At 36.6% G+C, this 12,020-nt stretch overlaps 1 protein-coding gene across 1 annotated transcript in view; it reads left to right on the top strand.

Annotated features, from left to right (window-relative positions):
• Positions 1-11,741, top strand: part of ARHGEF10 (Rho guanine nucleotide exchange factor 10) — an 85,118-nt gene extending 73,377 nt beyond the window's left edge. The window contains exons 26-28 of the mRNA XM_059830836.1: positions 1,482-1,656; positions 8,338-8,460; positions 10,446-11,741. Of these exons, the coding sequence (XP_059686819.1) occupies positions 1,482-1,656; positions 8,338-8,460; positions 10,446-10,960 (813 nt within the window). The 3' untranslated portion in view covers positions 10,961-11,741. The remainder of the gene's footprint in view (positions 1-1,481; positions 1,657-8,337; positions 8,461-10,445) is intronic.
• The last annotated feature ends 279 nt before the right edge of the window (positions 11,742-12,020 follow it).

Genomic DNA, 12,020 nt, shown 5'->3' with positions numbered 1-12,020 from the left:
TTAAACAGCCAGTTTCTCAGTGGAAAGGACTAATTTATGGGGTAATAAAGTATGAAAAGAAAATTAAGTGCCTACTAAGTATAATATCAAAAGTTACACTTTGTGAAATCTTAAACCTCTATTCTTTATCTGTGATCTTAACCTGTTTGTTGAATTTAGATGGAGAATTTGAACAATATATCTATAACTCTTATGTATTCAAAACATAACTGTCTTAGCCTAAGAGCTTTTCCTGAGAAACATGTGATATAGATTTTGACGCAAAATGACCAAAATGTAACTCTTGTTTGTAATGCATGGAAAATTTAAGTGTACTTTTACAAGGAGGAAGGGGGTACTTTTGCATTTTATCTGCAAATATGATTAAGAGTATATAATATGTAGTGTGAACATAAGAGCAGATATTTACTTCCATATCCCTCAGAGAGAGATTTGTATCCAAGGAACAGCTTGTCATTTATTTAGCCAAGGAAGTTTTATGTTTCTCAGAATAGCTCTCTGTAGTTGATAATAGCTGGCGCAACATTAAAAGGCTGTGTTTAACTTCAGAGACAGTTTACTTACAAGACAAAACTGGAAATAAAAATATCCCTACTTCTTGTTAATGATTAAAGAACTTTACTACAGTTTTATCTTGCATGTTAGCAGGGACATGTAGAGAGGTTTCGGCCTTCCTGGAGCCATGCAGAAGTTGTAACTGTGAAGGTACTAGATCAAGGAAAAAGGTCTATCCTCAAAGTCTTGTATTACTTACCTTTAGAAGAAGGATTTTGGCCTTTCTAATGAGAAGCATCAACATTTTGAAGTAAAGGAAAACAAAATAGCTAATACTTGTGAAATTCAGAAGTGTCTATGAGTTGAAAAGCAAACAACAACATGAGCCTCAATACTGTGATGTACGTAGTTGAGCAAATAATTGTGTATTTATATTCACAAACACTCTACTTTCTAAAGATGACTTTTTTCTTGATTCTATTATCGTTGTTCTGAAAAGACCCCCTAACAGAATAGAAGAAAAGTATTTTCTGTTGTTTAAAGAGTTCTGCTGTAGATAAAAATAACATATTAGGAAATAATCTGCCTGCTCCCAGAAACCTCCTCTGTAGTAGTTTTCCCAAAAGAGTATCAATAAAGAAATACAAGATCCTTTTACGTCTGAGCTGTTTCGGGCTTGCCAGCCCCTACCATGCAATACTTTTAATAAATACAATATCTAAGTTACTGTGAAGTTAGGTAGAGCTTCGGCTCAAGAGCTGAGAATCCTTCCGTACTAATGATGATGTATTTTCAAAAGAAAAGCAACAGGAAAATTAACACATCATATGCAGCAGTCAGAACATATCCTGAACAAAGCAGAGGAAGCTAGTTTTGTCCTTGACACGGAGGACAAAGATACAGTGCCTACACTGAAGAGCTGATAAGGAAGGTTGAATGATGTTGTTCAGTTGCATCTCCCCACAGAGTCCTTGTTTTTCTTACAGAGCCATTTTGAAGCCCATCAAGAGGAAGGGATGGTAATCTCACACATGGCTGTTGCTGGAGTGGGAGTCTGGATTGCCTTCACATCTGGATCTACGCTTCGCTTGTTTCATACTGAGACACTGAAACACCTCCAGGATATTAACATTGCCACACCTGTTCACAATATGTTGCCAGGTAGCTGAATCTCACTGTATGATAACATTTTTGTTCTGTCTTTATCACTGTGGTTCTCCAGAGTGTTGTAGATTAGGCCAGAATCTGAAGGTCCATCTCAAACTTTGAGTCTGATAACTGTCTCGTGACTATTTGCTTTAGTAAATCACAGTCTGTCGCTTGCCCAGAAGAACAATGTGTGCAGCGAGCTGGTTGAGTAGCAGCTCTCCTCCTTAGAGGTTATAAATGCAATTATATAGCTAAGCAGGTGGATTCTTCTGTTCAGTCTCTCTCTTTTTTTTTTTTTTTTTTTTTTTTTTGTGACTGTGAAGCAGTAGGATGGTGCAATCTGCCAGGAAAATGTGTTTGCTTTGCAGAGTTTAGCATTTGCTTCTGGAACTTAGTATCAAAGTACATGATGGAGTCAATTTGCCTAGGATCCGGACCAAAAAACCACTTGCATCAGCAAGCACATCAGGTGGGAGCTGTGGCAGTGTTGGAAGAAGAGATGGATAGAAAAGTGATACTGGCATGGCTGAGCACGAGGTGTCCGTGAGGGCACAACCGTTCTTGCTGTCTCTCTGTTTATAGACTGCAAATAGACTGAGCTGCTGCAGTTTTTATGGGCAATGTGTACACCAGTTTTATTGCTTCGTTTCTAGCAGAGGCCCATTCTTCCTGAACTGAGATTATATTTGTATTCTTACAAGAGTTAGGTATAAATCTTGCATCAAAAATGTTTCACTTCTTCAGTCTCTGTCTTCTTATGTTTTCTTTCAGATGACATTAGCTTTGCAATAAAGCTCTATTTTAAATTGTGTCCATTTATATAATGTTCTAGACACGGTGGTTTTTACATGTGGTGTTTGACTGTAGCTCCAACACAAAACAGCAGCAAATCGCCTGCCTTTAAATAAGTCATTTGATTGAATTCATCACAGTTATGCAAAGAAATCAAGAGCACTTGTAAAAAGATTAACTTTTAATATGTTCTGCTGTTTATAGCGGGGGGGAAAAAGGGAAGTAGGGCTTCCCTTATACATATTTTTTGCATATAAAAATCTTCAAAAAAATTAGCTTCAGTGTTCATTGCGATGGTAATAAAACTGCTGATGTAATGTACCATTTTTTTTGTAAAAGAGTTTTAGCTAATTATATCTCCTCAGTGTCATTCTTACTCATTTTAGTTCCTTTTTTTTTTTTCCTCTCAGTGTCTTCACAAAATGCACGCCAGTGAATGGAAATGGAAATTTATTTCAGGAATAGAACATTATTACAGCAAATGTTCCAAGGGAGAATCCATTCGAAAAATGAAATGAATTTCAATTATTTAGCAGCAGCTCTTGGGCCTGTTTATATGATCCCAATAATGCTGCAACAACAAAGGCTAAAAGACAGAGGAGTAGGAGGTTTACATAATAAAGCAGCAGTAACTGCTTTTGGAACTAAAAGCAGCCAAAGAATAAATCAAGCTCTGTGTACTATATACTCAGATTAAAAAAGAAAAAAAACAAAGTGAAACAGAAAAGGAGTGAAATAGCGGCAAAATATGTATTTGCCTTTACTGAGGATTTTTAGGACTTTTGTTTTTAAAAGAATCAGCTCTGTTAGTTTTCTGAAATCCAACAGGAGTTCCTTAATATGCAAAAATAACAGATAAGTAAAAATTCAACTTGTATTGAAATGAGAAAGAAGAAATTGGTGTAAAAATATTGCTAAGAGTCTCAAGAGAAATTAAAAAGGCAAGATCTCAATATAACTTTGAAGAAGCTGGACTTTTTGCCAGGGTTTTAGTAGGGACAACAATATGTACTATTGGCCCAATAGGCTGCCTGGAGATGTCATCTGTGTCTTCATTTAAAGCGATGTAAATGAGAGGAACGTCACTCCATGAACTTAATGAAATTATTTTGGTTTTAGACAGTAAAAGTAAAAGAAAAATTTACTGTCACTGTCAGGAAGGGTTACCGTGAGTTACAGTGCCTTATTTAAAGGATAGCTCTAATTACTAATTAAGGTGGAGGAGTAGGAGGTTCTCATAACCTTAGTACCCAGTTATCATAGCATTAGATTTTCCCAATTTTGTTCTTAGGAGAAGACAGCTTTAAATATCACTGCCTGCCCTCCTTGTTGTAAAAGTTGTGACTCCTTTGCTTTGAGGAAGACAACCCTGCAGCACAGTGAGCAGGACAGAATCACAGAGGAATGAAGTGTAAGGGAAATGGCATAGGAAGTGATTGTCCTTACGATGCGGCAAAGTTTAGTAATGTAAAGAAGCAGAATGTCTGGCAGAGTCTTTTATCTGCTGGATGTAACTTTAAATTTGTGGCAGTCTCCTTATGAAGAATGGAGCTGGGAGGGCTCTTGCTTTCTGGAGTAGTGGGAAGTTTGTGTGTAGGAATCCAGGACTGGAAATTAAACCAGGGTCACAGAGGCAACCGTGGGATAGACGTTTAGTCCAGAGTGGTCCGTAGTACCTTTGCTTCATAAATCATCAAAAATACTTCCTGATAATGTATAACAAGTTTGTGTTCCATAACAAAAAAGCAAAAATGCTGTATGAGAAAGGAAGATAATGGTTGAGGGGAAGAGCATCATCATTGCTATAGGTCCAGGTAACTGTTTATTTCACTATCTAGTAAACCACAGTACAGCTGGATTGCTTTTAAGTGGCCGAAGCAAAGCTCTGTTAGCTGAACAGAGGGCATATTGAGCAGCAGAAGAAAAATACCTATTAACATTTGAAGATGAATATACACACAATATATTTCATTTGTAGAGCAATATATTTCATTTGTAGAGCAAGTTTAAGTAAGCTTAGCGTTTGTGATCTGTAGTTGAAATCTCAACAAAGGCAGCCTTTCACCAGCCTTTATCACAGCTCACACCAAAAAAAAATAATACTGTACATGAGTAGACAGTCCACTTGTTTTTTCATAGTCACATTCCATATTTAATTATTCAAGAACATCCTTAAACATGTTTTTCCTTTCAGCTCTAAAAAGAGTTTGTCCTTCTTCTGTGATCATGATACATGTAATTTCATTGTATATATGGACAATGACAGGTTACCTGTTTAACAAAGAGGTGATTTCTGCTTAAGTTGCTGTATTCTCTTAGTATCCATATATCCTCTAATGGCATGTGTGTTTCCTGGAAACAGATGAGAAAAGTAAAGAAAAAAAATGTATCATTTCCTCTCTGCAGAAAACAAACTATACTTTGAGGTTTACGATTTTCTTTTGTCGCCACCCCACCAGGTGCCAGACCATAAAATGCAGTTGTTTTATGATTTCACTGCTGGGAAACGATAAAATTTTTTAGGTCAGTCCAATAGATCTGTACAGTGGGCTTTTTATATAGTAAGAGCAGCATGGTCATGTAAGAGGATGTGCACCAGTATGCCCTTGCACCTACCCAGGGTTGACTTCAGAAGATCTATGTGGGAACATATGAGGATTTACCAGGGCCTGGTGGTGGTTGTACTTGAGACCTGAGAAAGGTGAACATAGAGCAGAGCATAGGCAATACAACCATTTGTGCATTTATAAGCTTAATTGTTGGCTTCAGTTCTTCGTAAAGTCAAGATCTTGGTCAGACTATTTTACAGGTTTTAACTCTTCTGTCATTGCATTGGGACAGTGTGATCTAAAAGTTGTCCTTTAAAGATAGGAGTATTCAATTATTTTTGGCATTTATGTATTTTCCCTTCTTAACTTGTTAATTTCGATGCTTCCTGCCTAACGCATTCTGGAGAATTGGTTTTACATTTTTTTCCTCTGAATTTGAAATATATCAAAATAAAAAGTCACAAAATAGCAAAGAAAAGTATGATTTCAAACCTTGACTAGCAGATAACAAATTAATACTTTAAGTTAATATTTCAATAGTTTTTTTAATCTATATATAATTTTTGAGTTATGTGTTATTTCAAAGTATATTTTCAGATGCAGATGTTTCCTGCTTTTCCAAGACTTCAAAGCAAGCAGTTTTCCTTTTGACCTCACTATATATAGATGGTTCATGCTTAAGGTTGTACTCAGTGTTTAAGATTCTAAGTTGCTGGCTGATAATTTGCTGTTTTCAGCTATGGGAATAGTAATGCATATTACCAGTTTTCACTGGTAAAAATTACTAGTTAGATGTTGCTACAGGATTGGAGTATCAAATCATGCATATTATTTTACATTTTAAATACTTTAAAAAGCATTAAAGATCTATTGTTTAAAAATGTGAGCATCTTGCTTCTGCAAGGGGTTTGAGAGGCAAAAGTACAATTGGAGTTTTTGATAATTTTAAAAGTTTAAAAATTGTACTTATGTATTTTTCTTTGTACTTTGTAAAACAAGCTTTAAGTGAAGTGGAGTGAGGTTAAGCTAACCTGCAGTTACCTTGCATTTGCTGTGGCACCGGTTGTGGGAGAGGACTCGCATGTCATGCATAACGTGAGCAAACCTGAGCTCTAAATCACAGAATTCAAATACTGATTTTTGAAAACTCTGATACACAGAGGTGTTTGTCATCACCGTTTGAACTTCTTTTGTGCTGAAGGAATGCCTTTATGTGCTTTGTTTTGGAAACTAAATTAATTCCATTAATATCTCAAAAAAGCCAAACCAAAACAAAGAAACCCACACAAAAAAAGCCACCAAAACCAAATCAACCAACCAAAAAACCCCATCAGAAAAAGCAAACTCTAAGCTTCAAAAGGCTTGTAATTTATCAATAGGCATAGACCATCCATACTTACCTAGCTGAAGAGGGATGATGCAGTCCTACCAGCATAAACACCTACAGTTTATGGAAAACAACATAGGTATCTCTGAAGGTCTGCATGAGTAGATGGAGCTTCTTCAACTTACTCGTGCTTGTTACACCTGCTGAGGGTGACATAACTGTTGTCCCTTTAGGGTATTGTAGAATATGGTTTGGGGTAGACAGAGCTGGGATTCCAGATCTGGCCCTGCAGCCTACGTGTGCCTTTTACAACACACCATTGCTGGATTAATACTTTGTTTTTGTAAAGTTCTGTGAGGAAAGACTTGAACTGTGGTCTGCCTCCTGCTTTCCAGTTGAGTGCTTTGGGTTACAGTCAAGCTGCTCCTTCCCTGCTTTCCCACTGGGTCTGTGATTCATATATTCTTGGAAGTAAATTGGCTCAGCTTCAAGGGATGAAATGGAAAATGCATTCATTTGTGATACAGCATAATTAAGGTCCTTTTCCAAAGTGTGGAACATGTGGGTTCATCCAAGTTATATCAGATGTGGAATCCAAATTCCCTATTTACTGATGAAGTGATTAACAACTTGAGAGCTATGATGAAGATGGGTATGAGTACTCTCTTGCATATAAAGTTAATCATAAATCCAAGAACATGTAGGTTTTGAACCTGGAGGATTCCAGCAGAGTTTAAATGCTCCTCCACATAAGCTTGGGCCATGGCAGAAGTTTGGGCAGGCAGTAGTTTCCATTTCTGAAACTTGTCACAGCCATTTTGAAAATCCATCTAAACGGAATCAAACATATTTGTAAGCATTGCAAGCAAAAATTATTTTGTTTTAATTAGAAAAATAGCAATCCCATATATTATTGTAGAACATCATAGAATCACAGAATAATTTTGATTGGAAATTACTCTGGAGGTCATCTTGTCCATCCTTCTTGAAGTAGGACTGATTAGATCTGCTTGATCAAAGACTTGTCCAAGCAATTTTTTAGTATCTTTGGATAGGATGGAGATTCCACAACCTCTCTGAGCAACCCGTTGCAGTGTTTGACCACAGAATCACAGAATCACTACGGTTGGAAAAGACCTGTAAGATCATCAAGTCCAACCTAAAAAAAAAAAAAAACAAAAACAAAAAACAACAACCACAACAACAACAACAACAAAACAAACAAACAAAAAAAAAACAACAAAAAAAAAAAAACCACACAGCACCATGTCCATCAAGCTACATCCCACAATGCCACATCCACACGCTCTTTGAATACCTCCAGGGAGGGTGACTCTACCACCTCCCTTATGATGAAGAAGCTTTTCCCTACTTACAATCCAAATTTGCCATGTTCCAAATTTGATCTGTTGTGTCTTATCCTATCACTGTGCACATAGAGTCTGACTCTGTCTTGACCCTTCCGTTAGGTAGGTGCAGACAGCACTTCTAACCTCTCTTTGTACACTATGTGCTCCAGTCTCCTGATTATCTTGGTCGCCTTCCATTGGACTTGTTCCAATATGCCAATGCCATTCTTGTATGGGGGAACCCAAACTCAAATAGTGGGACACAGCACTTGTGATACAGTTTCACAGAATAAAAACTAGGAGAAAAAAGTAATCATGAACAGGTTTGAGTCTTGAGTCTAGTGTGTTATGGCAATATATTATTGAGTATTGTGAAGTGAAATGCATTTCAGTTTTATTATTGAGAATATACAAAAAGGGCCTATTTGTAAAGATAATCTGTATCTTCTTTTAGATACTGTAGTTTAGAGATTTAGGACAGAATGTCTCAAAAGTTTAATAGTACTTAAATTGTCATGTATGTAAAGTTTAATACCACAATCCAGAAAAATATTTGCCTGTGTGATGAGTGCTTTGCTGAATGAGGTGGTACGGCTGATTATGTTTGCCTGAAGTTACCTTGAGCTAGGCAAAGATCATCACTCTTGAGTAACAGAGCACTTCCTAAACTTCACAGGGCAGCACCGTGTTTCTGTGACCAGCCTCCTGGTGTGCCATGGTTTATTGCTGGTTGGAACAAACCTGGGTATAATAGTGGCATTGCCAGTGCCACGCTTGCAGGGGATTCCCAAAGTAACTGGTGAGTGAAATTTCTCAAATGGATCAAGTACAATAGTTTTATTCTGAAGATTTAATTTCTCTCCTGTCAGTAGTTTAAGCGAACCTGCCAAATTATATGTATTGTTTAGACAGCTATCAGAGCTTTGTGCTGAAAGTATGTTTGTTGTTCTTCCTGAGCTTTACAGTATATCTAGATACTTGTCTAGTTTTGTCTCAGTTGTTTGAGCCGGGACAATTGTTTTTCTTTAGGGCATAAGAATAGGATAGGCATTAATCTTGTCAGACTACGGTCAAATATATAAGGATGAGAAGAGAATGCATACAATCTTTCTTCCAGATTTGGGGAAAATAGATGCATTAGGTTTAGAGACGCAGGTACTGAAAATTTAGTATGTTGTCTGACTGGTTATTTAGTAAATCAGTTTTGTGCCCTTTTTCCCCAAAACAGGAGACTTGGAATATATGAGAGTATATATTTCATTTTTTTGACAATGATCAAGATTTTTCCATTTTGGAGAGATGTATTTATTGAGTTACTTTCATATTACCCCATTTGAAATACAAACGCATGAATGCTGCTGTATCGCTTTGCAAATGTTTAAGCTACTAGCAGAAGCAAGATTTTAAAAGTATGTTTAATAGGGGCTTTGCCATGTTACATTTTGAGTTCAGAATTCTGCTCAAGCTTCTGTGCTGTGGAGGGAAACTGGCAGATTTTAGGAGGCAAGCTGTTTGCAACTTCCTGCAGGGAAAAAAAAAGCTTATGTAACTTCGCAAAATGAAAACAAAATCCTCTGTGCTCAGCAAAATATGCAGCAATAATCCAGTATGACACAGGATAGATGCTTCTTAAAAAATATGGAACCTATGTTAGGTGAAAATAAATGCAATACAAGAAAATGCATAGTTGCAGAGTCAAAAAATCTCTTGTCTTATTCTTCTATTTTCTGTTTTGTTTATTGTGGTTTCTGTCATCTGTATATTGCATTTATTTTGGGTCAAGATTTGTTAGATTTCACAGATCTAGAAACATTACATTTAGAGATCTATGTTTATAGTCTTTGATATCGTATTTGGAATTTGCACTGAAAAACTGTGACTTTTTCCAGTTGTGCTTCCAATAGTGATAATTCATCTTTATATCATTGCGCTTTCTGTAAAAGCAGAATATGTTTTATCATAACCTGAAATGCATTAGGGAATTAGGGATGGACAGAGTGATTTGTAGGGTTGTGAGTTTTTCCCTTGATAGCCTGGCTCTTTTCCATTTTGTAGCTGATTTTGCAGAATGCTACATTTTTATTCTTTTTTTCTGTAAAAGCCACATATACTGATATTGTTACAGCTTCTGAATTTGGCTGTATGCAATTTGTTTTTCATTCATTCTTATGATTTGCACAGTGTAAATCTTCCTTGTACCACCAACATCCCACTGTTTAAATACTTAAAAAAAAAGTAAAAAAAATTGTTCAGTCATTTCCTTATGAATCTGCCATGGTAACTAGACAGCCATTCAGAAGGATGAGTTTTAGTTCCTGCTGTATAGTGTGGAGGGGTCTGTTACAATGAAACAGATGTTCTTACACTATTCTGGAGAGGTACAGAGGTATAGCAGGATTAATTGAAAACCACATATTTCGTTTGTGGATTACTGGAGAAAACTCACAGTGTTACATTTGTATCGATGCCAACAAAAAGAAGATAGCAGCATATCTGTACTCATGCTGGTGTGAGAACAGAGCACAGAAGTAAGTCAACTAAAATACGTAATGCCATGTTTCAGCTGATTTATTAGTACAGTTCTAAAACACTTGTGGTACAATAGATTATTTTTTGTACATTTTTTCTGTAAATTGTGTACACACAACGTGAAAGACAGACTGGATGCATATAATAGGGCTTTAAGAGTTATGCTTTTCTGAGCAAATTTCATGAACTAATTATGGTGAAACAATGTGGTAAAATAAATAATGTTCTTTAATTGCCTTTTTCTTTTGGCTCCAGGAAGAGGAATGGTGTCGTATCATGCACACAATGGCCCAGTCAAGTTTCTTGTAACAGCTACATCTATAAACAAGAAGAACAGAAACAAATTGAGGAACAGCCTGCCTCCTGGCTCAGAACCTAAAGACGACGACCAAAAGAACATTCTGCACAATGAAAGACCAGGCTCTTCCCTTAGTAACACCCATGACACTGCAGTTTGGCTGGGGGGTTCAGTAGGATCTATTGCACAAAAAAGTGACTTGTCGTCATCTTCTGGATCCCTTACTTTGTCTCATGGATCAAGTTCCCTAGAGCATAGGCCAGAGGACAGTAACATCTATGAGCTTTTGAAGGATCATAATATCTCATTTAAAAGTAAAAGACAGAGATCCAAGAAGATGAAAGCAAGTTCAGTATTAGTCATTTCTGGTGGCCAAGGACACAGAAGAGTGAACAAGAAGACCAAGCAGCAGCGACAAGATGAGCTAGTGTCTTCAGTGATGGTCTGGCAAATCCCACTGTTAAATATCTAACTGAACTAAATCCAAGATACTTTTTGCTATTAAAAAAAGTCTGATATCCTTTTACAGCAAATGCCAGCTTAGGACCCAAATGGATAGACTTTACACTGGGGAGCAATTTCAGTAGGCTTTGATCACAGGATTAAGGGTTGCGAGACAGAGTCTTCACGTACTTAGAACATTCTGCAGTGTTAGGGTATTGGAAAACGTTTAGCTGTTGATGCTGTCCTTGATACTTAGAACAAAAAGGATCTGTTAGACATTTTTAAATGGTCTTAGAATATCTACTTTATTTATATTCACATTTATAAATATCGTAATTATGTTCTATAGCACTTAGGGAAGGCGAGGAACACATGCCATCTCTCAGGCTGGTTTTTGCTTATGTAAATCAGCTGTTGTTTCTTTTTCCAAAATGACATATTGCATGGAGTGTAGATTTTAACAAATTAGCAAATATTTTTAAACAATAAATAGTCTAATGCAAGCTAATATTAATTTGGTAATTACTATAATAGTTTGTAACATCGTTCCACAAGCCAGAGTTTGGTCTGAACAAAAGCAGTTACATTAATTGATTGGTATTTGTTTATTTCAACATAGAACAGATTTTTCTTATTATTTCTAATGCTCAGTATTATTAAAAATGTTGCAGTACAAAAAAGGCATTAATTTTCTTGGTAGGTGCAATGTGTCTGTGACTCCCCTTCGTTATACAGAGGAAGTTCTAAGGATACTTTGGCTCAGGGCAAATAGAAAATACAGATACAGGACAGCTGTGCATTGTGGTGCTGCTAACGCATTCTCCCCCTGGCAACTCAGTATCAAAGCTAGACATGGACTATGCCATTTTTAAGGAGGCATGCACATCTGGTAAATTAATAATGAAATTAATAATTAAATTGTTAATTGGGGAAAAATATACTAATGTTGGAATATCTAGAGGAAGTGCAGGTATTCACTGTGAGTATAAGTCCAACATCAGCTGATTTGTGCTGTGTCCTCAGGTAAACACCTATCAAATAGTGTCACAGTGCAACAGGAGAGATATAGTCATATCTGAGTGGCAATC

The sequence above is a fragment of the Gavia stellata genome, chromosome 2, assembly GCF_030936135.1.
Source record: "Gavia stellata isolate bGavSte3 chromosome 2, bGavSte3.hap2, whole genome shotgun sequence".
Classification (NCBI taxonomy): Eukaryota; Metazoa; Chordata; class Aves; order Gaviiformes; family Gaviidae; genus Gavia; species Gavia stellata.
This window is presented reverse-complemented; position numbering and strand designations above follow the sequence as displayed.